A 27,560-nucleotide genomic window follows, 5' to 3' on the forward strand; every position below is an offset into this window, starting at 1 on the left:
TTAGAAGATTGAGTAGACAGACCAACGAAGCCCTCCCTGATAGATGTTTGTGAAATGTACATCTCCCCAAGAACAAATAGGTTCCCTGTATTTCGCTTGAAAAACCTTAAGTTTTCATTGGATTGCTACCTTTCGTGGAGGGAACAGAGCTCCGCCAGAGTCAGCGCCTGCGCACTGCTAGCGCCGGAACTGACGCGCTCCCTCGGGCCAGGGGGTGTGCGCAGGCGCGAGTGCCGCTCGGCTGGCCCCGCCCACTCCTCCCCTTACGCCTCTGTGTTACTGTGCGCGCGTGGCGGTGAGTGGACTCTCCCGGTTTCCGGGTGCGGTTTGGGCGGCTGGGCAGTTAGTGGACGGCTACCTGCGAAGTCTGTGCCGTAGAGGGTTGTGCGGGCCGGAGGGGACGGGAGGGGACGGGAGGGGACGGGAGGCGTGGGGAAGTTGAGCAGCGATGACGGGAGGTCGGTAGACTCCGTGGTTACACGGAGTGCAGAGGACAGGACAGGACTGGACGTTCATGATCATATCTCACAGGACACAAGTTGTACCTATATCTTAGTTTAAAATACGTGAGTACAGCTTTAGGCGGTGGGCAAATCCCGTAACGAAGACGGGAAGGAAGTGAACAGCGGGTACTTCGTAGGGCTAGTTGGAGGAGGGTTCTCCGTAGGTGACCAGAAATCTGGGGAAGAATCCGAGTTAATGCTCTTTCCTCTGCACCCACCGCCTTCCCAGAGTCATTTGCAGAGAAGGTGAAGATTTTTGTTGTTGTTGATCCTCACCAGAGGATATTTTTTTCCATTGATTTTAGAGAGTGGAAGGGAGGGAGGAGAGAGAGTGAGAGATTGAGAGAAAAAGAAACATTGATATGAGAGAAACACATCCATTGATGCCTACTGGAGGGCGGATTCAACCTGCAACCCAGGTACCTGCCCTTGATCTGAGATTGAACCCACGATCCTTTGGTCTGTGGTGACGCTCAAACCAATGAACCAAACCAGCCAGGGTGGGAGCCTGTACAGTTATGCAGTGGGGGATGGGAGAGTGGGCCTTGCTTTAAGCAAAGATCATATATGAAAATTGACGAATTTTACACATTTCTTTGTAGTCAGATGCTGTGTAAAGAAATAGAAAGTTATTATACAGCCCATTAGGATCCTCTTCACCCCTGTTTAGGCTGTACATGATTGTGCCCATTACTTTACTGTGCTGTTCCATCATCTTCATGCTCTTCCTTCTGCAATCCTCTCCCTCAAGGCGAAAGTAAACCCCCTGTGGCCTCACTTTTATCCTCCATCCACACATGCTCTTTACTCTGATCCATGGCTCTAAATGCAGACTCACCACATCATCATAGTAGAGCAGTTTTTTAACGCCCTAGCACTGTTGACATTTCTGGTCACATAGTTCTTTTTTGTGAAGGGTTGTCCTTTCAATTGTATGGAGTTGACCAGCTTTCCTGACCTCTACCCAGTAGATGCCAGGAGGACCCTCCCTAGTTATGATAACCAAAAAATATTTCCAGGCTTTGCCAAATATTTTCCTGAGGGACAAATCTTGCCTGATTCTTCGGTGAGTGCCACATAAGGCTCACTGTCAGTTTAATAACATAACACAGCACTTTTCAACTCTTGTACCTGAAAATCTCTTTCACAGAAGTTTCACAAATTCACTTAGAATTTTACTACTGCTAAAGATGTGATAAAGTAGTGACAAGTAAAAAAATTAGCACATTAACACTAAACTTCATTTAATTTAAACTTTAGTGATGTGTATCACATCAGCATTTCAATTTTCCCCACTTAACTAGTGATATACTCTTTAAAAAAAAAAATTAAAACCTGTATTGTTGAGAGTATTACAGATGTCCCTCTTTTTTCCCCCTCCACCCAGTTCCTACCCTGCCCCACCCCAGGCCTTTACCACCCTATTGTCTATATCCATAGGTAAGATCTTTGGTTTTTTTCTCTTCCTGCCCTCCCTCCCCCCTTCCCTCAGATTCGCCAGTATTTTCCATGTTTCCATGCCTCTGATTCTATTTTATTCACCAGTTTATTTTGTTCATTGGATTTCTTGTTAGATTATTTTGATTAATAGATTCAATTGTTGACAGATATGTATTGCCATTTTATTCTTCAAGTTTTTTACCTTTTTCTTCTTCTTTTCCTCTTCCTCCTCTTAAAGAATACCTTTCAACATTTCATGTAATGCTGGTTTGGTGGTGATGAACTCCTTCAGCTTTTTCTTGTCTCTTATTTGACCTTCCATTCCAAATGATAGCTTTTCTGGGTAGAGTAATCTTGGTTGTAGGTCCTTGGTATTCATCACTTTGAATATTTCTTGCCATTCCCTTCTGGCTTGCAAAGTTTCTGTTGAGAAATCAGCTGACAGTCATATGTAGGTAACTAACTGCTTTTCTCTTGTTGCTTTTAAGATTCTTTCTTTGTCTTTAACCCTTGGCATTTTAATTATGATGTGTCTTGGTGTGGGCCTCTTTGGGTTCATCTTGGTTGGGACTCTCTGTGCTTCTTGGACTTGTAAGTCTATTTCTTTGACCAGGTAAGGGAAGTTTTCTGTCATTATTTCTTCAAATAGGTTTTTAGTATCTTGCTCTCTCTCTCTTCTCCTTCTAGCACCCAATAATGCAAATGTTGGTTGCTTGAAGTTGTCCCCGAGGCTCCATACACTATCTTCATATTTTTGGATCCTTCTTTCTTTTTGCTGTTCTGATTGGGTGTTTTTTGCTTCCTCATATTCCAAGTTGTTGACTTCATTCTCAGAATCCTTTACTGTTGAATCCCTGTAAATTCTTCTTTATTTCAGTTATTGTATGCTTAATATCTGATTGGTTCTTTTTCATGTCTTTGAAATTCTCACCAAGAACCTTGAAAGTCTCAGGAAGTCCCTTGAAGCTCTCATGAGGATCCTTGAGTAACCTTATGTTATAACCATGGTGTTGAACTCTGTATCCAGTAGTTTGCTTTCTTCCATTTCTTTCATTTATGACGTGTTTCTTTGTCTCTGCATTTTGGTGGATTCCTTTTGCTTGTTTCTATGTATTAAGTAGAGCTGCTGTGTCTTCTGGAATTGGTAGAGTGGCTTTGTGTAATAGGTGTCCTGTAGGACCTAGTGGCTCAGTCTCCCCAGGCACCTAAGCTGGGCACTGTAGGTGTGCCTCTGTGTGCACGGTCTTGTAGTTGAGCCTTGATGGCTATTGGTGTCGGTGGGATGAATTGACCTCTAGGCCAATTGGCTGTGAGGACCATCTGCGACTACAGTGGGAGAGCTGCTATTAGGAAAAACTGCTATGGAGCAGGACTTGCTTCAATGGGGCTTTGGTGCTCACTGAGTCTGCCCCTTGAGTGTGTCACTGTGGATGTGTAGAGTTGTAATCTGGTATGGTCTGAAGTTGTCTACCAGGTGCACTAGCTCTAGGGCCTCCAGGGAGGTGCAAAGTCAGCCACTGCCTGGGGCCACCCAGCAGGAGCTACAGAGAGATCTGCAGATGGCTACTACTTGTATTGGGCTTGGATGTGCCCAGGTGAAGCCCAACTGTGAAGCAAGGTGGGCTGGTGCTACTGCCAGTTTTGGGGCTTTTATTGATAGGTTTGGGGCATGCTGACAGCTGTAGTTTGTAGTTAAAGATTTTAGAGTCTGAAGCCTGAGCCAGCATAGGCCATTCATATGGAAAAACTGCTGCAAACAGCTTGGGTAGGGCTGCAAAGTGGATGGCTTGGGGTCTCAGGGAATCACCAGGGCAAAGAGTGTGAGCCAGGTTGATGGAGACTCAGATATGGCCCCTGCCAGTCAGCTCTGCAACAGGGAAGCTCCCAGCACAGGAACAATGATCCCCGGGAGGACCCCTGTCTGGGAGAAAGCCACTTCCAAGTTCTTGCTTTGAAGACAGATAATCCAGTTCCCCTGCGTATGTGTCTGGGTTCCCCAAAGCTGTCTGGTGCTGGAACTCAGAGGGGTCGAGTCTGAGTAAGTTTGTGTGCTGGCCCTTTAAAAGGAACTCCTGGTCTCCAGCAGCCTCCAAGTCACTCAGCCACAATCCCCACTGGTTTTTACAGCCTGAAGTTTCGGAGACTTCTCTTCCCAGCTCTGGAACCCTGGGCTGAGGGGATGGTGTGGGTCTGGGACCCCTTACTCCTCCTGGGCATCCTCCACAGAGATGATCTCCCTCCCTTCCGTGCCTCCACCCCTTCTGTCTCAGTGTACTTTCTACTTTACTTCTCTATTTGTAGAACTTCCATTCAGCCAGCTTTCAGGCCGTTCTGAATGATGGTGGTTCTGTAATTTAGTTGTACTTTTGATGTGGTTGTGGGAGGTAGCACATACTGGCATTTACCTACACCACCATCTTGGTTCTCCTAGTGATGCAGTCTTGAACTCAATTCAGTGATGTAGGAAACAGACTATGATTGCTAATGTTGCAGCCCCTATTCTCCAGATGTTCTTCCATTGATCTTATTATCTAGCATATATTTCTATTTTTTATGGTCTTTTAGTGTCTCACTAGAATGTGCGTTCTAAGAGATAGGGACTTTGATTCCCATCACCGAGACAGTGCTTAATACAAAGTAGTGCCTCAGGGAACGATTATTAAATGAATGGATTTGATCAGCTTTAAAATAAACTTTATTTCAATTATTTTATATATTTTTATTGATTTCAGAGAGGAAGGGAGAAAGAGGGACAGATTGAAACATCAGTGATGAGAGAGAATCATTTGATCAGCATTAAATCATGCTGCATGGTCCCTACTGAGGATTGAGGCTGCAACCCTGGCATGTGCCTTGACTGGACATTGAACTGTGACCTCCTGGTTCATAGGTCGATGCTCAGCTACTGAGCCACTCTGGCTGGGCTAAACTTTTTTTTTAAATCTTCCCTGAGGATATGTTTTTCATTGATTCTAGAGAGAGAGACAGAGAGAGAAACATTGATGTGAGAGAGAAACATTGATCTCTTGCCCCCTACCCCCATTTCTCAACTGGGTATGGAGCCTGCAACCTGGGCATGTGCCCTGACCAGGAATCGAACTGGCAACATTTCAGTGTATGGGGCGACTCTCAACCAACTGAGCCACACCAGGAATAGCTAAATTTAATTATTTTTACAACCATGAAAGACAGTTTTCTTAAACTGTTCTTTAGAATGGTTTGTTTTGTACTTAAAGTCACCTGGTGTTTTGTTTGTTTGTTTGTTAAATATATTTTTATTGATTTCAAGAGGAAGGGAGAGGGAGAGATAGAAACATCAATAATGAGAGAAAATCATTAATTGGCTGCCTCCTGCATGCCCCACACAGGATCAAACCTGCAACCCAGGCATGTGCCCTGACCGGAAATCTAACAGTGACCTCCTGGTTCATAGGTTGATGCTCAACCAGAGCCACACCGGCTGGGCCATTTCTCATTTTAAATGGCTACTTTGCATCTTTTGGATACTCCTAGGCCTGGGGAATTTCTCCTATTAGAGCAGCCGTGGGCAAACTACGGCCCGCAGGCCGGATCCGCCCGTTTGAAATGAATAAAACTAAAAAAAAAAAAAGACCGTACCCTTTTATGTAATGTTTACTTTGAATTTATATTAGTTCACACAAACACTCCATCCATGCTTTTGTTCCGGCCCTCCGGTCCAGTTTAAGAACCCATTGTGGCCCTGGAGTCAAAAAGTTTGCCCACCCCTATATTAGAGTCTTGATTTTCCTGTTGCCTTTGGTGGCTTCTGCCTGAGGCCAAGATTGGATATACCTACAAAGGTCTTGGAATAGGAAGGGAGCAACATGACAAATATCTTGAATAATTTTTGCTGTCAAAACATCACTTGCTATAACACTTATTTTTTTTGAATCTTTTTAAGTATATTTGTACTGATTTCAGAGAGGAAGGGAGATGGAATGAGAGATAGAAACATCAATGATGTGAGAGAATCATTGATTGGCTGCCTCCTGCATGCTCCCTACCGGGGATTGATCTCACAACCAGGGCATGTGCCCTTGACCGGAATTGAACCTAGGACCCTTCAGTCCGCAGGCTGAAACTCTATCCATTGAGCCAAACCCACTAGGGCACTTGCTGTAAAATTTAGAAAAAATAGGGTGCTGTTTTTGTGCTCAGAATAACTTTCTATATAATAAAAGGCTAATATGCAAATTGTCCCCTTGACTGGTAGTTCCACCAGGAGGCGGGGCCGGCCAGCCAACCACCTGTGGCCCCCCCAGCTGGCCCCGCCCCTGATCGGCCACCCCCACCTCGATTGGGGGCGGGACTGCCCGGCCAACCTCCCACATCCCCTCCTCCGGGCTGGCCTGGCCCAATCAACCCCGATTGGGGAGGGCCAGCTGGACCCCACCCATGCACAAATTCATGCACCAGGCCTCTAGTGATTTATAAATGTGGTTGGTTCCTGTATAATAAGGAATTTGACCCCAATAGAGGTAAACAAACACTTTCCCAAGTGATAGGAATGTTTGTTATTCATGGAGGGCCCTAGGCCATATCAGCCTAACCTGGGGACAGGAGCTAGGGACTGACTTCAACCAGGTGGACAGTAATACAGCCATGAAGCCTCAATACAAATTGGACACCGACACTCACACATGGGTGCTGGGATTGTAGTGCCTCCTGTGAGTAGATAATTAAGGGTACAAATTGACTGGCTCTAATTTGTACCCTTTCCCTGTAATAACTGAGTATAATTGCCCTTAGAGAGTTCTGTGAGGCTTTCTAGCAAATTACTGAACATAAGGATGGTTTGGGAAGCCCCTGCACTTGCAGTTGTTGTCAGGGGTTTTGGGCAGACATGATTGCCTTCATGACTATGCCTTAATTTGGCAGCTTTCTGGGTGGTATCCCAAGAAGTAATTGTGCCTGGTCATCAGTTTCTACAAAAACACCGAACTTTTCTCCCTCTCTGTGTTTTACTTTTCTTCTCTTTCTCCTAGTTGTCCCTTTTCTTTTTCATATCTCTTTCTATGCTCCTTTTTTCTTTTTTCTTTTTTATTGTTTTATTGCTTAAAGTATTACAAAGAGTATTATATATGTCTCCTTTTTTTTTCTCCCCTTGACCTTCCCCTACCCTCCCATGCCCCCCAGTGTCTTGTGTCCATTGGTTATGCTTATATGCATGCATACAGGTCCTTTGGTTGATCTCTTACCCCCTCCCTCCTGCCCCACAATCCTCCCCAGCCTTCCCGCTGTAGTTTGACAGTCTGTTTGATGTTGCTCTGCCTCTGTATCTATTTTTGCTCATCAGTTTATAATCGTCTTAATTATCCATAAATGAGTGAGATCATGTGGTAATTTTCTTTCATTGACTGGCTTATTTCACTTAGCATAATGCTCTCCAGTTCCATCCCTGCTGTCGCAAATGGTAAGAATTCCTTCTTTTTTACAGCAGCATAGTATTCCATTGTGTAGATGTACCACAGTTTTCTAATCCATTCATCTGCTGATGGGCACTTAGGCTTTTTCCAGATCTTAGCTATGGTGAATTGTGCTGCTATGAACATAGGGGTGCATATATCCTTTCTGATTGGCGTTTCTGGTTTCTTGGGATATATTCCTAGAAGTGGGATCACAGGGTCAAATGGGAATTCCATTTGTAGTTTTTTGAGGAAACTCCATACTGTCTTCCATAGTGGCTGCACCAGTCTGCATTCCCACCAGCAGTGCACAAGTGTTCCTTTTTCTCCACATCCTCTCCAGCACTTGTCGTTTGTTGATTAGTTGATGATAGCCAGTCTGACAGGTGTGAGATGGTACCTCATTGTTGTTTTGATTTGCATTTCTCAGGTGATTAGTGACTTTGAGCATGTTTTCATATGTCTCTTGGCTTTCTGAATGTCCTCTTTTGAAAAGTGTCTATTTAGGTCCTTTGCCCATTTTTTGATTGGATTGTTTATCTTCCTTTTGTTAAGTTGTATGAGTTCCCTATAAATGTTGGAGATTAAACCCTTATCGGTGTCTTTTCTTTTTTTTAAGATCAGTCCTATAACACCAAGGAGCCTTAGGTCACCTAAACAGTGATTTTTCAAGTACAAAAAGATCTCATACACAGATAATTGACTGTGAAATGTTTGCACATGGCCATTGGGGTACTAGAAGAAAGCAAAATGTCTTTAAATACTTAATAGTAAAATTTTCCTTCAGCAAGGAATTATGAATATCTCATTTGTAAAAACTGAATACCTTTAAAGGAACACTCTGCATTTGTTAAACTGTAGTTCAATGGAGTACCTCTGTAGATGTTTGATCTCATTTAAATATGTTTTCCCTTTTTAAAAAGATCACTTTCAGTTTGGATCTTTGCTGTGAGATAAACATTTTTAAATTGTTATTTGATGGGAAGAAGCACTTTTACTTTTTTATTTTTGTTAATATATTTTATTGATTTTTTACAGAGAGGAAGGGAAAGGGATAGAGAGCCAGAAACATCGATGAGAGAGAAACATCGATCAGCTGCCTCCTGCACGCCCCCCACTGAGGATGTGCCCGCAACCAAGGTACATGCCCTTGACCGGAATCGAACCCGGGACCCTTGAGTCCGCAGGCCAACGCTCTATCCACTGAGCCAAACCGGTTCTGGCACTTTTACTTTTTTATCTGCAGATTATAGACAGTGTGTGAGATGAGTGACTTGGAAGATGACGATGTCCCCCAGCTTTCTTCCCACGCCTTAGCAGCTCTCCAGGAATTCTATGCTGAGAAGAAGCAATGTGCCTACCCAGGTGGGGATGACAAATACAACGTTGGGAGAATAGAAGAGAATTGGGTGAGTAAATGCATCCCATATATATTCAGAAATATTGGTGTGGAACCTGTTCTGAACCTAGTTCAGAGTTTGTCTATATCCATCTGATACCCAAAGCTTTGTCACCTGTCATTCGGGAGCTGATAACCTATTTGGGGAACTAAGACAGAAAGCTGTCCAGGAATATTTTAAGATGGCATAAATGCAGATTTTCCTGGTCATGAACTTTCAAGCTTGATGATCAGTGGATGGGACTTTTCAGACGGGAATAGCATGTCATGTCCCACACAAAGATGTGACTCCTTCCTGTATGCAGATGCATCTATTTGTTTTTATAGATAGAGGTCAGCAATCCTGTAGAAAGGGAAAAAATATCATGGTAGTAAATGGGGTAACTGAACTTAAACATGTAATGAAACATTAATGAAAAGGAGTTCAGATGATATTAATAGTTTCTGGTGTATAGTGTGCATTTTAGTTATATTTTATGGTCCAAATAAAAATAGGAAGTGAAAGAAAAAAGCTGAGTTGAGGGAAACTTCTAACATAAGCTCAGATGTAAAAAAAAAAAAGTTAAACTTTTTTGCAGGAGATAGTTGAGAATTAGATGAAGCTTGAATTTTCTGTGACTCCCTTAGATAATAGATTTGTCTTCCTCCCTTTGCAACTAGAATGAAGCTTTGTATGTTGGTGTGGTTTTTATAGTCTTTTACATTTTATGTAAATTAACCACTTTCACCAATAAGGTCCTTGGTTAATTAGCTCCCACCCACCCACCCTCCTCACCTTCCCTCTGAGATTCTGAGTTTATTTTTATATACAGTGTAAGCAGATGGTCTAGTTTCAGTTTTTTTGCATGTATCTGTTCATTTTTCCCAGCACCATTTGTGGAATAGACTGTCTTTACCCCATTGTATGTCCTTGTCTCCTTTGTCATATATTAAGTGGCATGTAAGTGTGGTTTTATTTCTGGGCTTTCTATTCTGTTTCATTGATCTATGTGTCTGTTTTGATTACTATAGCATTGTAGTATAGTTTGATATCAGGTAATGTGACACCTCCAACTTTGCTCTCCTTTCTCAAGATTGCTGTAGCTATTTGGATCTTTTGTGGTTCCACATAAATTTTTAGATGATTTTTTCTAGTTCTGTAGAGAACACCATTGGTATTTTGATAGGAATTGCATTGAATCTATAGATTCCTTTGGGTATTATGGACTTTTTTCTTTAAGATTTTTTATTGATTTTTACAGAGGGAGGAAGAGAGAGAGAGAGAGAAACATTGATGAGAGGGGAAACATCGATCGGCTGCTTCTTGGCATGCCTCCACCAGGGATCAATTCCCCAACCCCAGGATGTGCCCTGACCGGAAATGGAACTGGCAACCTCTTGGTGCATGGGTTGACACCCAACCACTGGGCCACGTTGGCTGGGTTGGAATTTTTTTATTTTTATTTTTTAAAATGTTTTATTGAGCCCTAACTGGTTTGGCTCAGTGGATAGAGCGTCGGCCTGCGGACTGAAAGGTCCCAGGTTCAATTCTGGTCAAGGACATGTACCTTGGTTGCAGGCAAATCCCCAGTTGGGGGTGTGCAGAAGGCAGCTGATTGATGTTTCTCTCTCATCGATGTTTCTAACTCTCTATCCCTCTCTCTTCCTCTCTGTAAAAAATCAATAAAATATATTTTTTTAAAAATGTTTTATTGATTTCAGATCAGAAGGCAGAGGATAGAGAGATAGGAACATCAGTGATGAGAGAGAATCATTGATCGGCTGCCTCCTGCATGACCCACACTGGGGATTGAGCCTGCAACCTGGGCATGTTTCCTGACCAGGAATCAAACCGTGATTCCTGTTTCATAAGTTGACGCTCAACCACTGAGCCACGCTGGCCGGGCTGGAATTTTTTTTTAAATCCTCACCCAAGGATATGTTTATTAATTTGAGGGGTTGGGGGGAGAGAGAGAAACATCAATATGAGAGAGAAACATAGATTGATGGCCACCTGTACGTGCCCCGACTGGGGATCCAAGTGGCAAACTAGGTATGTATCCTGACCAGGAATCAAACCCGCAACATTTTTGGTGTACAGGACACCGCTCCAACCAACTGAGCCACCAGTCAGGGGAGTATGGACATTTTAATAATGTTAATTCTTCCTGGTAGCATGGTATATACTTCCATTTATTTCTATCTTCAATTTCTTTCTTATAATTTTCTGAGGACAGGTCTTTTACTTCTTTGCTTAAATTTATTCGTAGGTATTTTTTTTTGATGTAATTTTAAATGGGTTTGTTTTCTTAGTTTCATTCTCTGATAGTTTATATTTGGTATATAAAAATGCAACTGATTTCTGAATATTAATTTTGTATCCTGCTACTTTACAGAATTCCTTCATCAGTTTTAGTAGTTTTTGGTGAAATCTTTAGGGTTCTCTATATCCAGGATCATGTCATCTGGAAATAATGAGAGTTTTACTTTCTCCTTTCCAATTAGGATGCCTTTTTGTCTTCTTGTCTGATTGCTGTGGGTAGGACGTTTATTACTATGTTGAATTAAGAGTGGTAAGGGGGGTAGGAGAGTCTGGGAAGGGGTCAATCAGGGGAAAAGGAGACTATGTAATACTTTAAACAATAAAAAAAAAAGTGTTAAAAGTGGATATCCCTGTCTTGTTCCTGATCTTAAGGAAAATGCTTTTTCTTTTTCCCCATTGAGTATGACATTACCTGTGGGTTTGTCATATGTGGCCTTTATTATGTTGAGTTATGTTCCCTCTATTTCTGCTTTGTTGAGAATTTTTATCATAAATGGGTGCTGGATTTTTGTCAAATGCTTTTTCTGCATCTATTAATATAATCATATGATTTTTACCCTTCATTTTTGTTTATGTAGTGTATCACACTAATTGATTTATGATATTGAACCCACCTTGCATCCCAGGAATAAATCCCACTTGATCATGATGTAAGATTTTTTAAAAATATATATTTTTATTGATTTTAGAGAGGGAGAGAGAGATGGAAACATCAATGATGAGAGAGAATCATTGATTGGTTGCCTCCTGCATGCCCCCTACTGGGGATCAAGCCCACAACCCAGGCATGTGCCCTGATCAAAAATTGAACCGTGATAGGTCAATACTCAACCACTGAGCAACACTGGCCGGTTGATGTTTTTAATATATTGCTGAATTTGGCTGCCTAATATTTTGTTGAGGATTTTTGCATCTATGTTCATCAGAGTTATTAGCCTATAATTTTCTTTCTTTGTAGTGTCTTAGTATGGTTTTGGAGTTAGGATAATGCTAGCCTCATAAAATGAGCTTGGGAACCTTCCTTCCTTTTGAATTTTTTGAAATAGTTTGAGAACAATAGGTGTTAGTTCTTTGAATGTTTGGTAAAATTCACCTGTGAAGCCATCTGGTCCAGGACTTTTATTTGTTGGAAGTCTTTTGGTTACTAAATCAATTTCGTTGATTGTAATTGGTCTCTTCAGATATTTTGTTTCTTCTTGAGTCAGTCCTGGAAGATTGTATGTTTCTAGGAATTTAATTATTTCTTCCAGATTGTCTAATTTGGTGGCATATAGTTGTTGGTAATATTTTCTTATAGTCCTTTTTATTTCCATGGTGTCAGTTGTTACTTCTCATCTTTCTTTTTTTTTTAAAATATATTTTATTGATTTTTTACAGAGAGGAAGGGAGAGAGATAGAGAGTTAGAAACATCGATGAGAGAGAAACATTGATCAGCTGCCTCCTGCACATCTCCAACTGGGGATATGCCCGCAACCCAGGTACATGCCCTTGACCGGAATCGAACCTGGGACCTTTCATTCCGCAGGCCGGCGCTCTATCCCCTGAGCCAAACCGGTTTCGGCGTTACTTCTCATCTTTCATTTGTGTTTTTATTTATTTGTGTCCTCTCTCTTTTTTTCTGGTTAAAGGTTTTATTAGTCTTGATCTTCTTAAAGAACCACTTCTTGGTTTTATTGATTTTTTATTATTTTCTTTGGACTCCATTTTATTTATTTCTGCTCCAATCTTTATTCTTTCCTATTTTCTACTCACTTTGAGCTTTGTTGTTGTTCTTTTTCTAGTTCCTTTAGGTATAAGGTTAGATTGTATACTTGAGATTTTTCTTGTTTTTTGAGGTATGCCTGTATTGCTCCAAATATCCCTCTTAGGACTGTTTTCAATGTGTCCCATAGATTTTGAATTGTGTTTTCATTTTATATTTTTATTGTAAGAGTACATTTATTAAAGCTAAGGACAGTGAAACAAGGAAACTCATAGGCCTTGGATGGAGAGATACTAGACGGGGCTGCTTTGGCTTTCTAGAAATGTTAAGGAAAAGAAGTGAGCCAAGGCGGGGCTGCTGTCAGTTCACTAGAGAGCCAGAAAAAAGGGAACCTTGGTGACCGATTCAGGGATTTAGCCTGGACAAGCTGCCAGTGCCTATTGCTTCCCTGGTTGCAAGTCTTGTGGGAACCCTTAGAGCAGTGGTTCTCAACCTTCCTAATGACACGACCCTTTAATACAGTTCCTCATGTTGTGGTGACCCCCAACCATAAAATTATTTTTGTTGCTAATTCATAACTGTAATTTTGCTACTGTTATGAATCGTAATGTAAATATCTGATATGCAGGATGTATTTTCATTGTTACAAATTGAACATAATTAAAGCATAGTGATTAATCACAAAAACAATATGTAATTATATGTGTTTTCCGATGGTCTTAGGCGACCCCTGTGAAAGGGTCGTTCGACCCCCAAAGGGGTCGCGACCCACAGGTTGAGAACCGCTGCCTTAGAGTTTAGGAGATGCACCTTTGCTGGGGAAGGGGAAGTAGGGTGGAAAGGCTCTGGTGTGTTCCAGGAAGGAGAATGCACTGTTTCCATCTTCATTTATCTCAAGGTATCTTTTGATTTCTTAATCTCATTCTTAACCCAGTCGTTGTTTAATTACATTATTTAGCCTCCATCTGTTTGTGTGTTTTTCATGTATTTGATTTCTAATTTCATACCATTGTAGTTGGAGAAAATGTTTGATATTATTTCTGTCTCTTAAGTTTATTGAGACTTGTTCTGTTACCTAACATATAGTCTATTTAGGGAAATGTCCCATGTGCACTTTATTTATTTTAAAAATATGTTTTTATTGATTTTAGAGAGAGGGATAGGGAGAGGGATAGAGAAATAGAAACATTAATTGGCTGCTTTCTGCATGTCGCCTACTGGGGATGGAGCCCAAAACCCATGTGCCCTGACCAGGAATCAAACCAGTAGCTTCTTGGTTCATGGATTGATGCTCAACCACTGAGCCACTCCAGCCAGACTCCATGTGCACTTTAAAATAATGTATATTTTGTCAGTTTGGTGTGAAATTCTCTAAACATATCAATTAAATTCATCTGACCCAGTGTGTTTTTAATGCAGCAGTTTCCTTATTGATTTTCTGTCTGGAAGATCTCTCCATTGATATCAATGGGGTATTAAAATCCCCTACTATGACTATTACTGTTGATCTTTCCCTTTATGTCTGCCAATATTTGCTTTATGAATTTAGATGCTTCTCCATTGGGTCCATTTGTTTCTTATTATGGCCTTTGTTTTAAAGTCTGTTTCGTCTGATATAAGTATTGCTACCCTAGCTTTTTGTTTGTTCGTATTTGCATGAAATATTTTTTTCATCCCTTTACTTTCAGTCTGTATGTATCTTTTGATCTGAAGTGGATCTCTCATAGACAGCACATAAATTGGTCTTGTTTTCATATCCAGTCAGATATCCTATGTCTTTGGGTAGGAGCATTTAAGCCATTTACATTTTAAGAAATTCTTTTTAGGAATGTATTTATTGCCATTTATTATACATATTTATGTCCCTCTTTTTTCTTCTTAAAGCAGTCACTTTAGCATTTCTTGTAATACTGATTTAGTGGTAATAAACTCTAGCTTTTTTCTTGTCAAGAAAGCTCTTTATTATCTTGCAATTTTATTATTTTTTTAAAAATTATCTTGTTGTTGTTGTTAATCCTCACCCTAGGATATTTTTCCCATTGATTTTTTAGAGAGATTGGAAGGGAGGGAGGGAGGGAGGGAGGGAGGGAAGGACGGAAAGACTCTTTGATTGGTTGCCTCCCACACACACCTTAACTGGGTAGGGGTCAAACCTGTAACCCAGGTACATGACTGGGAATCGAACCTATGACACTTCAGTTCATGGATTGACACTCTAACCACTGAGGAACATCAGCCAGGGCTATTTTCCTTCAATTTTAAATGACAACCATGATGAGTAGAATAGTCTTGTTTGTAGATCCTTGCTTTTCATCACTTTGTATTTCTTACCAATCCCTTCTGGCTTGCAGAGCAATCAGCTGACAGTTTAATGGAAGCTCCCTTATAGTTAACTAACTGCTTCTCTCTTACTGCTTTTAAGATTCTCTCCTGTCTTTAACTTTTGGCATTTTAATTATGATGTGTCTTGGGCCTCTTTGGGTTTATCTTGTTTGGGATGCTCTGTACTTTCTGGACTTGTGTGTCTTTTTCCTTCACCAGGTTAGGGAAGTTTTCAGTCATTATTTCTTCAAATAGGTTCTCAATCCCTTGTTCTCTCTCTTCTCCTTCTGGTACCCCTATAATGCGGATGTTATTATACTTCCATGAATAGCAGAAATCCATTCAACTATCCTCATTTAAAAAAAATTTTCCCCCACAAATGTTTATTTTATTCTTATTATACATTAGGTACTCTGCTGGGATCTGGAGTTGTCAAGATGCATAGAATGATCCCTGACTACAGGCATTTATCATCTGGTTGGAGAAGGAAACTGTTATGCAACATAACATAATGCAAGTTCTTAAAATAGAGTACAATGCCATGGAAGAGGAAAAGAATAAGGACACAATGATCGCAAGGTCAAGGGGGTCCTTCCAGGGCAGGAAACATTTCACTTAGGCTTGTAGAATGAGGTGTGGGAAAGGAGGAAGCCATGGCATGTTCAGGATGAGGGAGCTGCCAAATCACTAAAAAAATTGTTTTTATTTTTGTTGCTTTGATTGGGTGTTTTATGCTACCTTACCTTGTGAATTGTTGATTCGATTTTCTGCTTCATCCAACCTACTGTTTAGTCCTTCTAGTGTAGTCTTAATTTTAGATATTGTAGTCTTCATTTCTGACTGGTTCTTTTTGTGGTTTCTATATCACTTTTTATGCTTATTATCTCTTTGTTGAAGTTCTCACTACTGAGTTCATCCATTCTTCCTCTACGTTCCTTGAACATCCTTATAACCATTGTCTTGAACTATGTGTCTGATAGATTGCTTGCCTCTATTTCATTTAGTTCTTTTTCTAGAGATTTCTCCTGTTCTTTCATTTGGGGCATGTTTCTTTGTCTCCCCATTTTTTCTGCCTGTGTGGTGGGGTAGGAGCTCTGTGTATTAGGTAGATCTACTTTGTCTGCCAGTTTTGGTAGAGTGGCCTTATGTATTAGGTATCCTGTGGGGCTCAATGGTGCAGTCTCCTTGATCACCTAAGCTGGGTGCTCCACAGGTGTTCTTTGCCTGGGTTATGAGTCCTCCTGTTGTAGTTGAGTCTTGATTACTGTTAGCCCATCTGTGGGTGGGGTTGACCCTCAGGCTGTCTGACTGTGAGGATTGACCCCAACCACAGTATATGAGCTACTATGCAGGGGGCTGACCCTATGAAGCAGAATTTGTCCCAGTAGGGTCTGGTGCTTGCCGAGATCTTCCTTTGGATGTGCCTTTTATGGAACTAATCAGGTGGTGTTCCTTTGTGCTTTGAAGCCAGCTCCAGGGTGTGTTGGTTCTGGGGCCTCTTGGGAGAGACTCATGTGCAGGTCAATGTCAGATGCTGCCTGTGACCTGAGGTGCCTGTTAGGAGCTACAAAGCAATCCACAAGTGATGGCTGCTTCTGTCTGGGGCTGGATGCATGTGGTAGGGGCCAGCCCTTTTTGTGTCTCTGACCTTCTTACCAGTCTTGATCTGGCTATTCTATAAATCCTTGGTTATAAGACTTCTCTTCAGCTAGTCTTCAGTTTGTTATTCAGGTTGATTGTTCTATAATTTAATTGTAATTCCAGTGTGGTCCTAGAAGGACTTGAGTGTAACTTCTACCTACTCCCTGCCATCTTGGATCCCTGTTTGTCTATTAATTTAAAATCAACCGAAGGACTTGTATACATGCATATAAGCATAACCAATGGACGTAAGACACTGGGGGTAGGGGGTGAGGGCATGTGCCAGGGGGTAGGGGAGGCCGGGGGGAGGTCAATGGTGAAAAAAAGGAGTCATATGTACTACTATTTTTAATACTTTAAAAAATAAAATAAAATTTTAAATAATTTCAAAAAAATTGGCTTTAAGAAGAAAAAGGGAAATATTAAGTATATGCACAGGTTTAAATTAAAGGAACCAAATTTATGCTAATTCTAAAATGATCTGAACTCATCCCTCTGCTACAGCAATTGAGCCAGTTTTGGTACAGTCAGGAAACTGCTTTGTGCCTTGCTAAGGAAGTGACTACGGCTGCTGGGGAAGGTGGAAGGTGAGATTCAAATTTTGTTTCTCTTTTGTTTAATCTAAATTAATATTTTCAATGTCCTTCCTCGATGAGAGATGGTTTGTAAGAAGTCTGACTCATAATCTGCAAAATTTGTAGTTCATGATTTATAGAATATGAGGAATAAGATCTGCTATAATAACAAGTTTAGGGGCACCCAGAAATGTATGCATTGTAGGATGTCTTATCTCTGTCCTGTATTTTAATATTTGCTAACCTGCTCCTTACTTTTATAACCTTACAGTTTGTTTTAAGAGAAAAAAATCTTAATACTTAACTTTTTGAAATTTTAAGAATGTAGATGTTCTTTTTTTTAACTTGGTTTTTATTTTTATCAAGACTTTACATGCATAGCCCTGGCCCAGTGGCTCATTTGGTTAGAGCATTGCCCCATACACCTAAAGGTTGTGGGTTCCATTACCGGTCAGGGCACATACCTAGGTTGTGGGTTCAATCCCCAGTCAGGGCGCATACAGGAGCCAACCAATTTTTCTCTCACATTGATGTTTCTCTCTCTCTTGCTCTCTCCTTGCCTCTCTCTCTAAATCAATAAACATATCCTCGGGTGAGGATAAAAATCCACAAAACTTTACATGCATGTAATTTAACATCGAATGGTCCTAAAAAGCTGGTTCAGACTTTATCACTTCCACAGATGTGCATGCTTTCTGTCCATTCTCCTAATAGTATTGTTTCCAGATTTGGGCTATAACAGGGTTCATATTGTTCTTTACAGCTGAACCTTTTACTTTTTTCTTATTGTAAAATTATAAGTTTTCTATTTTTTTATGTGTTTCTATGTCCATATCACCTACTAACCATCAAATTCTTCCCCAGTTATGCATATCTTCTACTATAAATGCAAAAATATTTCAACTCCTTGAAAAATATTACCTCATGGCTTTACCAAGCTGGACTGGTTGATTTCTAGCTTTGTTACAGTTTTTATCTTGGTATCTTTCTTCACCATCATGCTCATAGTCCTTTTTCCTCTCTTTTATTTTGGATTTCCAGTTTCCTGTACCCCAGTTCTCATTTTGCAGCCTTAATCTGGGTTAGGTCCATCCTTCAATAGCTTCCACAAAAAAAAATATGTGGGAAGGGAATTTTTCAAACCTTTCCTTTCTGGCCCTAGCTGGTTTGGCTCAATGGATAGAGCGTCAGCCTACGGACTTAGGGGTCCCGGGTTCGATTCCGGTCAAGGGCACATGCCTGGGTTGCGGGCTCCATCCCTAGTGGGGGGTGTGCAGGAGACAGCCAATCAATGATTCTCTCTCATCATTGATGTTTCTATCTCTCTCTCCTTCTCCCTTCCTCTATGAAATAAATTAAAAAATATTTTTAAAAACACCCTTTCATTTCTGAAAATGCCTTTATTCCACTCTTACTCTCAGTTGTAATAGTTTTGCTGGGTATGTAATTCCAGGTTTTGAGGACATTGCTACTTGGCCTCCAAGTATCCATAGGTGCTGTTGAAAAATCCCATGCTGTTCTGAGTTCTTGCAGGAAACCCATTTTTTCCTTGCTCAATGCAAACTTGGGTTTTTTTCTTAATTCCTAATATTTGATGTGTCCTGGTGTAGAGTATTCCCCCCTCGTGCTGGGTGGGGAGCTCTTTCAATCTCATTTCCTTCAGTTTGGGAAAACTGTCTTAAGCCTATTTCTTCCCCCACTGTTTTTTCTCTTCCTCTTTCTAGAACTCCTGTTATTTGAATGTTGGACCTGATCTACTTTCCTTACTGTCTTCTTTTCCACCTATTGTCTTTTTTACCTTACTTTCTGGGAATATTCCTCAACTTTATTTTCTAAATTTTCTGCTGAGTTTACCATTTCTGTTGTCATATACATATTCATTTACAGCTCTCTTTTGGGGTCTCTGAATATATATTTATTTATTTTAAATTTTATTGATTGGTTTTTAGAAAGAGAGGAAGGAGGAGAGGGAAACATCTATTTATTGTTCCACTTATTACTGCATTCATTGGTTGTGCTGAATATTCATTATTTTATCTTGTTTATCCTTCTGAGGATATTAATTACAAGATTTTTTTAAAAGTTTTCTTCTCCCCACTTAATCTGCTTACTACAACGTGCCTTTTCTGTTCACTTATTTTGGTCTCTAATACTAAATGTTTTCCTTGAATGTCCATTGACCTTCACCGGCCACTCAGATTATGTCGGAAAGCTGTGACACATGGCAGAACTTTCTTGCTTAATCTCTGCAGTTGGATGACCTGGGCGAGCTATTCCTAGGGAATCCCAGTGTCACTCTGAGTCTTTTCCTCTGGGACTGGTCAGAGCTCTAGGAAGAGTCTTCTAATTCTTCCCTGGAAGTTATGTGTGTTGTGACATCATCTGGGGGACCACATTACTGAGAGGGCTGAAGGTCCTAGCATCCAGCGGGTTTAACTTAATCCTTGTCATTGCCACACCGTACCACATTACTAGTTGTGCTGGCACTCCCTTTTTGTCCCCCAATCCAGAGACCATCCCTCCAGGTTTCTCTCTCCTTGGAGAAGGAGGAGAGTCTTGGGAATTACTGTCTGCCTACATGGACCTTCAGCCGCTTCTTGAGTTACTGGTCTGCAGATCCTGAGCCTTGGGTGCGGTGATGGAGATAAGGTTGCTCCCCAGCTTTCCTGGCTGCCAGTTCAGGATTTGGTGTTTGGGTCTGCCAAGCCAGATACTACTCTCCACTGTTTTCCAGCTTTTTATGTGTGTTTCTTTTGTCTCTTCTCACATTCTCTTTCTCTTCTTGGCTTCAACAACAAAACAGAATCTTACTTGTGGTATATTAAGTGGACTTCATGAGGGTGCAAATCTACATTCCCATCCACCATCTTTAACTAGAAGTCCCAAGTTTCTCTTTTTTTTTTTCTGTTTTCTTTTGAAATTATATGTAGTTGTTTATTAGGTTTTTCTTAATGACAGTGTCTTTTATACATTTTTTTTCTTTTTTCCATTAATATGAGGGCTTCAGATGCAACTTTTAATTTTTTCTGACAGGCATCTTCAGGAGCTATGTCATAATCTTTTTTAAAAAATAAATTTTTATTGATTTCAGAGAGGAAGGGAGAGAGAGAGAGAGATAGAAACACCAATGATGAGAGAGAATCATTGATCAGCTGCCTCCTACACACCCCCGCTACTGGGGATCGAGCCCGCAACCCAGGCATGTGCCCTTGACTGGAATCGAACCTGGGGCCCTTCAGTCCACAGGCGCATGCTCTATCCACTGAGCCAAACCAGCTAGGGCAATAATCTTAAAGATGAGTAAAAGTGGGAGCATTTATTGAGTAATTGCTGCCTATCCTTTCCTCTGTGTCAGCAGTTTATGAGGGTCACCTTGTTTAGTTCTCACACCCCTGTGAGGTAGTTACCATTATATTCTCTATTCTAAAGACAGAGCTGAGGCTCAAGAGATTCAGCCACTTGCACAAGGGAACTCAGGAGTGAGTTGCCCTAAGACCCCACCATGACAAACCCCATTGTCCCCCTGGGTTCATCACACTCTGCTCCCTCCTTCTTGCATCTGAGACACTTTTCTGCTGCCTTGTACATCCTTCAGAAGATTTTAGAGAAATTCTGCTCGGCAACAAGCTCAGATTTAGTTGGTCTGAAACTACCTTTATTTCACCCTCTTTCTTGGGTGATAGTTCATTGTGCATCTGATTGCTGCTTGTTGTCCCAGCACAGTGAAGACATCCTGGCCCTCTACCTTCACTCTCCTTCCTGTCCCTCAAACTCTGGCAGCATCCTGGGCTGAAGCTCTGATTGCCCCTGTCACCCAGACGGACATGCACATTTTCCAGACGCATATGTGCCATCATCAGGCTGTTACATACTTCAAGTGTTTTTGGACCAAGCAGCCTATCTAGCTAGCTTGGGTGCCTAATATGCACGTGTACAGAAATGACCCTCACAGGTTTATAGCTGAGTTTAATATTTAAAAGTACTGTTTTGAATGATAATATATATGCATGATAAATATCTAAAAGTTCTAAAGGGGATTGGGAAAATGTTATCCTCCTTCCTCATTATCTCCAGGCCCCCAGTCCTCCTCCTGTGAGGCAGCCATGGTCTCTGGCTCTTGTGCCTCTGAGCATATTTTCTCACACTCATGCAAATGTCTTTTTGCCCCTTGTGTTCCTGGAGTGTCTTGGGGGTGTGATGTTACATAACATTCCATTGTAACAGATGGACCACAATCAACTCAATAGTTCAGTATTTATTTCTAGCTTCTTTCGCAGTTGGTTTTAAAAGTTAACTATTGGGCCCTGTCCGGTGGGCTCAGTGGTTAGAGTGTCAGCCCACGCACCAAAGAGTCTCGGGTTCGATTCCTGGTCAAGGGCATGTACCTGGGTAGTAAGTTCAATCCTCGGCTGGAGCGCGGCAACCAATCGATGTCTTTCTCTTATCTCTCTCTCGCTCTCTCTCATCTCTCTCCTTTTCTCTGTCTCCTCTTCATTCCCTCTCTTTCCACTCTCTCTAAACATCAATGGAAAAATATCCCTGAGTGAAGATTAACAAAAAAAGAGTTAACTATTGGGACAGTGCTTACCTGTTCATAAACTGTAGGCTGCTGGTAATAATTTCCTTATACAGAAAAGCAGCAGAGCCCTAGCTGGTTTGGCTCAGTAGATAGAGCATCAGCCTGCGGACTGAAGGGTTCTGGGTTTGATTCCGGTCAAGGGCACATGTCTGGGTTGCAGGCTCGATCCCCAGTAGGGGGCATGCAGGAGGCAACTAATCAATGGTTCTCTCTCATCATTGATGTTTCTATCTCTCTCTCTCTCCCTTCCTCTCTAAAATCAATAAAAATATATATATTTTTAAAAAGCTGCAGAAATTTAAAGTAGCTTTTCTGCACTGAGACCTCATTTTAATGTATTTTTTTGGAAAACTGGGTTGCTAAAGCAGTTATTTAGGGTTTTCCTCTCAAGATTATGAATATTACGAAGTAACTTCAAAATATTTAGTTTGAGATTAACAGTATTTGACGTAAATGTTAAAGAAACATGAAATAGGTAAATTAGACTTTGGGCTACCTAATTTTGCCTTTATATGTTCCTAATGTTTTACGTTTCTTACTATAAAGAGCACATGTATCACTTTCGTACCTTAACATTATGAGTATCAGATTTTTAAATACCAGATTCCTTAAAAGTGAGGCATTTTGTTTTCTCTCACAATTTACTGCTGTCACGTTAGTTGCAGTGTTATTTCCTTGAGGAAGATGTGGCAGGACCGCTGGTGCTTAGTGAAGTTGTCTAACGTTGGAAATGGTCTACCGGAGCTCTTTGTGCACATATTCACTTTGTTTTCCAGGGTGGCCTGTGTGAGCACCCCTAGTGTTTACCAGAAACTGAGAGAGCTGCACAGAGAAGACTTGGCTGTATACCTCTTTGAGTATGACAGAAGATTCTCCATTTATGGAGAGGAGTTTATCTTCTATGATTACAATAATCCACTGGACTTCCCTGTAAATATTGCCCATCATAGTTTTGACATTGTCATAGCGGATCCCCCCTATCTTTCTGAGGAATGTCTCAGGAAAACCTCAGAAACCATCAAGTACCTGACTCAGGGCAAGATTCTGCTGTGCACAGGTAAGTGCTGGCCTGCCATCTCATAAAGGTTGATAATGGTGGATTTTCAAGCCTCAGGTGTCAAGAGTTGAAAGATCTTAGAACTCAGATCCTGAATCTACCACTTGTTGTGTGACCATAAACAGCCTTTGTAACCTGTGCCCCCATTTCCTCGTCTGTAAATATGGGGCTGGTAATGCTGCCTGACTTCCAGTGTTGGAGGACTGAGTGCCTGACCCACATTGGGTGGGATTGCATGTGGTGAATATTCATCATGGTCATCATCAGTAGTTAAAGTAGCCTCTGCACTTGATGTCGAATCTGTGGAGTTAACGTGGATTGCCTGAGGTTACAAGTTAGGCATTGGATCAGGTTTGTTATAGCAGAACAGTGTTCTTTCTGGGGAGATTGAGATACACTATTTTCTTAAGATGGAGGTACTGAAATCTGACACAGAACTAAAACTATAACTACCTCTATGGTCTGGGCAGCCTGGTGTCCAGGCCCTGAGTGCAGTCCCCTGCTCCTGTACCCAGCCTGTGGCCATGCTTCTGCCTGGAGCACACTGGGCTGAGCGGCGGAGCTATTCTTCTGGTTGTCGAGTTGTAGACTTAGTCAAAAACACAACTCTTGTTCACACAACTAGTATTTATTTATTAATTCATAGCTGTGACTAGCCCTTTGTGCCAGCTGACAGTTAGATTGCCTGACCTCATGGAGCATACATTTGGTTTTAGGGGACAGATTTAAAAATGTATTACAACAGAAGAAATGAATTCCTAATTTTGATAAGTATATGAAAAAATTAGAGAAAGACAGGCTGGCATAGAGTCAGGGGGCTGTACTTCAGATCCATGAGTTCTCTGGGCTGAGCTGCATTGCAGCAGTGGCCTCAAGGGGAGTCTGATGAGAGGGCCCCAGACAGGTGCTGGTGAGAGTTGGAATTTTCTTTTACAGTGTCCAGCCCCAAAGGAACAAGATCCAATTTGTCTAAACAAGTTCATTTCACCTTTGTACCAAAGAGATTTATGGGGGTGAGTGGACATAGCTCTGGACGAGGTTGGAGAGGAAACTAAAAGAATGTGCTGTGCTCTGCATGTGGGAAGTGAGAAAGGGGAGAATCCAGGATGAGTCCTGGGTTCCTACCCGTGCAGCACTTGCTACCATAGGCGTCGAGGAACAGGTGCTTGGCAGCATCTGGGGTGATATCCACAGCGGTGGGCAGTGCTAGACAGGCAGTGGGGTGAGGAAGGGGGGCTGAGGGAGAAACAGTTTGGTCATCCAAAGGTTGATGTGAATATATTCCCATGAGTTTACAAGATTGGATATTCCTGAAAAGGGGATTCTTTGTTTTTAACATTGTTTAAAGTATTACAAATAGTAGTACATATGTCTCCTTTTTCCCCCATTGACCTCCCTTACCCTCCTGGCTCATGCCACACCTCCCTCCCGCCCCCATCCCCAGTGTCTGTATCCATCGGTTATGCTTATATGTATGCATAAAAATCCTTCGGTTGATCTCTTACACCACCCCCCAACCCTCCCCTGCCTTCCCACTGTAGTTTGACAGTCTGTTCGATGCTTCTTTGTCTCTGTATCTATTTTTGTTCATCAGTTTATGATGTTCCACAAATGAGTGAGATCATGTGATATTTATCTTTCTCTGACTGGCTTATTTCGCTTAGCATAATGCTCTCCAGTTCCATTCATGTTGTTGCAAATGGTAAGAGTTCCTTCTTTTTTATAGCAGCATAGTATTCCATTGTGTAGATGTAGCACAGTTTTCTAATCCACTCATCTGCTGATGGGCACTTAGGCTGTTTCCAAATCTTAGCTATGGTGAATTGTGCTGCTATGAACATAGGGGTGCATATATCCTTTCTGATTGGTGTTTCTGTTTTCTTGGGATATATTCCTAGAAGTGGTATTACTAGGTCAAATGGCAGTTCCATTTTTAATTTTTTAAGGAAACGCCATACTGTTCTCCACAGTGGCTGCATCAGTCTGCATTCCCACCAGTAGTGCAAGAGGGTTCTGAAAAGGGGATTCTTGATCAGAGTGGAAAACCAGGTTTTTTTTCTTTCTTTTTAAAAGGCATTACAATATTTTATTTTGTATTATTTTTAAAAATCCTCATCCAAGGGTATGTTTTTATTGATTTTAGGGAGAGGGAGGGAGGGAGGAAGGGAGGGAGAGAGAGGGAGAGAGAGAGAGAGAAACATCAATGTGAGAGAGAAATATTGATTGGTTGCCTCCCGTATGCATCTAAATATGGATCAAATTCACGACCTAGGTATGTGCTTGACCAGGAATTAAATCTGCAGTCTTTTGGTGTACAGGACAATGCTCCAACCAACTGAGCCACCCAGCTAGGGCAACACCGGTTTTTTAAATTTATTTACTAAATTTATTGGGGTGACATTGGGGAAACCTGCACCTGAAACAGATAGGTTTCAGGTGCAGGCTTCCATATTACAAAACCAACAGTTTTTAATACTTATTCTTGCTTTCCTTAAATCACTTAGTAGGATATAATCTATTTCCATTACACTTGAAGTGTCTTAGCTTTGTAGAGACTGGAAAACTATTAAATAAGAAAGAAAAGGAAGAAAGTAAGTAAATTTAAAAAATGTTGGAAAAGTAAAGAGGAATATGAAGAACTGACCTCCACCCTCATTTGCTGAGTAGTATTGTCACGTTGTGCCAGGGCCCAGGGTGCATGGCTGTATTTATCTTCTGGTTCATCTAGTCTGTTCTCTTCAGGTGCTGTCATGGAGGAAGAGGCAACAAAACTTCTTGGTGTGAAGACGTGCAAATTTATTCCAAAGCACACCCGGACCTTGGCAAATGAGTTTCGCTGTTACGTGAATTATGACTCTCAGCTAGACCATGATGTGTAAATGTGGACAGTTTATAATGCAGAACAGGACCCTGTGTGACATTCCCCTCTTTATTTTCTTAGCAGGTTGTGAAGCTGTGCACTCGGTCATCACACTTTTGGATAATTTAAAGTTGACTTAAAAGATCACTCAGTATTGTCCTTGGCTGGCTTTCTTAGTGGTTAGAGTGTTGGCCTGTGGTCTTGGGTTTGGTTTCCAGTCCAGGATGCGTACCTGGGTTGCAGGTTCGATTTTTTTCTCTGTCCCCCTCCTCTCTCCCTTCTACTCTCTAAAAGCAATATAAAAAATGTCCTCAGGTAAGGATTAAAAAATAATAAAAGATAATCAGTATTTTTGAGACATTTATATTTTTATCATTGTAATGTATTTTTATCATTAACCTGAGATGTTAAATATTCAGTAAATGTTCTTTTAAAAAATAACCCCTACAATAATATTTCCTTAAGGTTGCTAAAAATTAACTAAGGAGGCAACACATACTATAACAAATCATGTGTATAAATGTAATGTGTAATTTAGGAATGGTGGGCAAGTAGCAGTATAGAAATAACAATTTTAGTTGGTCTATAAATCTAGCCTTTAAGATGAGGGAAACCTTTTCTCCATGGGGGTAGAGGAAGGAAGAGGCAAAGCTTTACTCATATAAAAATGTATTTTAATAAGCAGCCAATATGTCTTTTTTGCTTTGGACCCTTTGTGATTCAAGTTTTGTGTTTTTTAAAATTGACTTTATAGACAGAGGGCAAGGGAGAGAGAGAGAGGAAAAAAACACACATCAATTTGTTGTTCCATTTATTTATGCATTTGTTGGTTGTTTCTTGTATGTGCCCTGACCAGGGATCGAATCCACAACCTTGGCCTATGGGGATGATGCTCTAACCAGCTGAGATACCTGGCCAGGGCTTGTGATTCCATTTTAACAAGCCCGTATTTGTTTGTGATTGGTGTCTGGATTTCAAGAATGACTGGTAGCTGTAGTCTGGCAACCTGAAAAGCTTGACATAAGCCTGGATGTGTTCCTGTCTGTCTGTCTCCCTCCAGGCAGGTGGAGTGCGCATGGCCACCAGCTGTTGAATGGCAAGGAAGGCTGGGCGATGCTCTCAAGTCTGTCTGTAAGCAGGGGGTTCTCAGGAGGTGACCTCATCTCTGACATTTTTACCATAGAACCGCAAAAACCAAAGAGGATGTTTAATAGACATCTTTGTAAGTCCTTAATTCAAAAGTTTGCATTTACACCAAGACAACCATAATGTGAGTAGAAAGGGGAGGGATAATAATTGCAGTTTTGCTAGCATTTCCATGTTGTTACTCAGCTGTGTGCAAGAGCAGATGAAATGTGTGGTGAAGTGAAACCCCATTTCAGATGAGAATCCCATGCTGGTTCCTTTCCTTTCCTTTCTGCAGTCTGAGCCTGAACCAGTTACTAAAACTGACCTCTTGTCCCTTCTGCCTTAATAGAAGAAATGCAGTCCTACCAGAAGTCTGGGTCATTGGCCTCTGAATGTGGAACAGCTGGCAAGAGCCAGTGTCTTCTGCGGGCTCTTCCCAAATGATTCCATTGTTACAAAATAAGCACATAACAGAAATATTGTCTGAGGGAAAAAATCTTCAATGACCAGTAAGGTATCTCCATTCCGAGAGCATTGCCATGAAACACTCAAAATAGAATTACTTGAAGGAAAAGTAGGCATGGTGGCACTTTTTAAGAGGAGGGAAAGAAGCTATGAAATGTAC

General features: G+C 41.2%; 1 protein-coding gene across 4 annotated transcripts; it reads left to right on the forward strand.

The window, feature by feature from the left end:
• Nucleotides 1–203: 203 nt before the first annotated feature.
• Nucleotides 204–26,621, forward strand: EEF1AKMT1 (EEF1A lysine methyltransferase 1). 4 transcript variants are annotated; one of them, XM_036299521.1, is made up of 5 exons: nt 204–295; nt 8,616–8,778; nt 17,241–17,323; nt 22,667–22,947; nt 25,690–26,621. In XM_036299521.1, the coding sequence occupies exons 2-5, from the start codon at nt 8,635–8,637 to the stop codon at nt 25,824–25,826; spliced, it is 645 nt and encodes a 214-aa protein (XP_036155414.1). In that variant the 5' UTR covers nt 204–295; nt 8,616–8,634; the 3' UTR covers nt 25,827–26,621. The 4 variants fall into 4 exon arrangements, with proteins under 4 accessions (XP_036155414.1, XP_036155418.1, XP_036155416.1 ...); XM_036299525.1 differs by lacking the exon at nt 25,690–26,621 and adding an exon at nt 23,884–24,402; XM_036299523.1 differs by lacking the exon at nt 204–295 and adding an exon at nt 442–922.
• Nucleotides 26,622–27,560: the final 939 nt, after the last annotated feature.

Source organism: Myotis myotis, unplaced genomic scaffold (genome assembly GCF_014108235.1).
Source record: "Myotis myotis isolate mMyoMyo1 unplaced genomic scaffold, mMyoMyo1.p scaffold_m19_p_3, whole genome shotgun sequence".
NCBI classification, from domain to species: domain Eukaryota; kingdom Metazoa; phylum Chordata; class Mammalia; order Chiroptera; family Vespertilionidae; genus Myotis; species Myotis myotis.

Coding starts and splice junctions, on each gene's coding strand:
- EEF1AKMT1 (XM_036299521.1), top strand. CDS start 8,635: ATGAGTGACTTGGAAGATGACGATGTCCCCCAGCTTTCTTCCCACGCC. Junction 8,779..17,240: donor GGAGAATAGAAGAGAATTGG/GTGAGTAAATGC, acceptor CCTCTGCTACAG/CAATTGAGCCAGTTTTGGTA. Junction 17,324..22,666: donor GCTGCTGGGGAAGGTGGAAG/GTGAGATTCAAA, acceptor TTTGTTTTCCAG/GGTGGCCTGTGTGAGCACCC.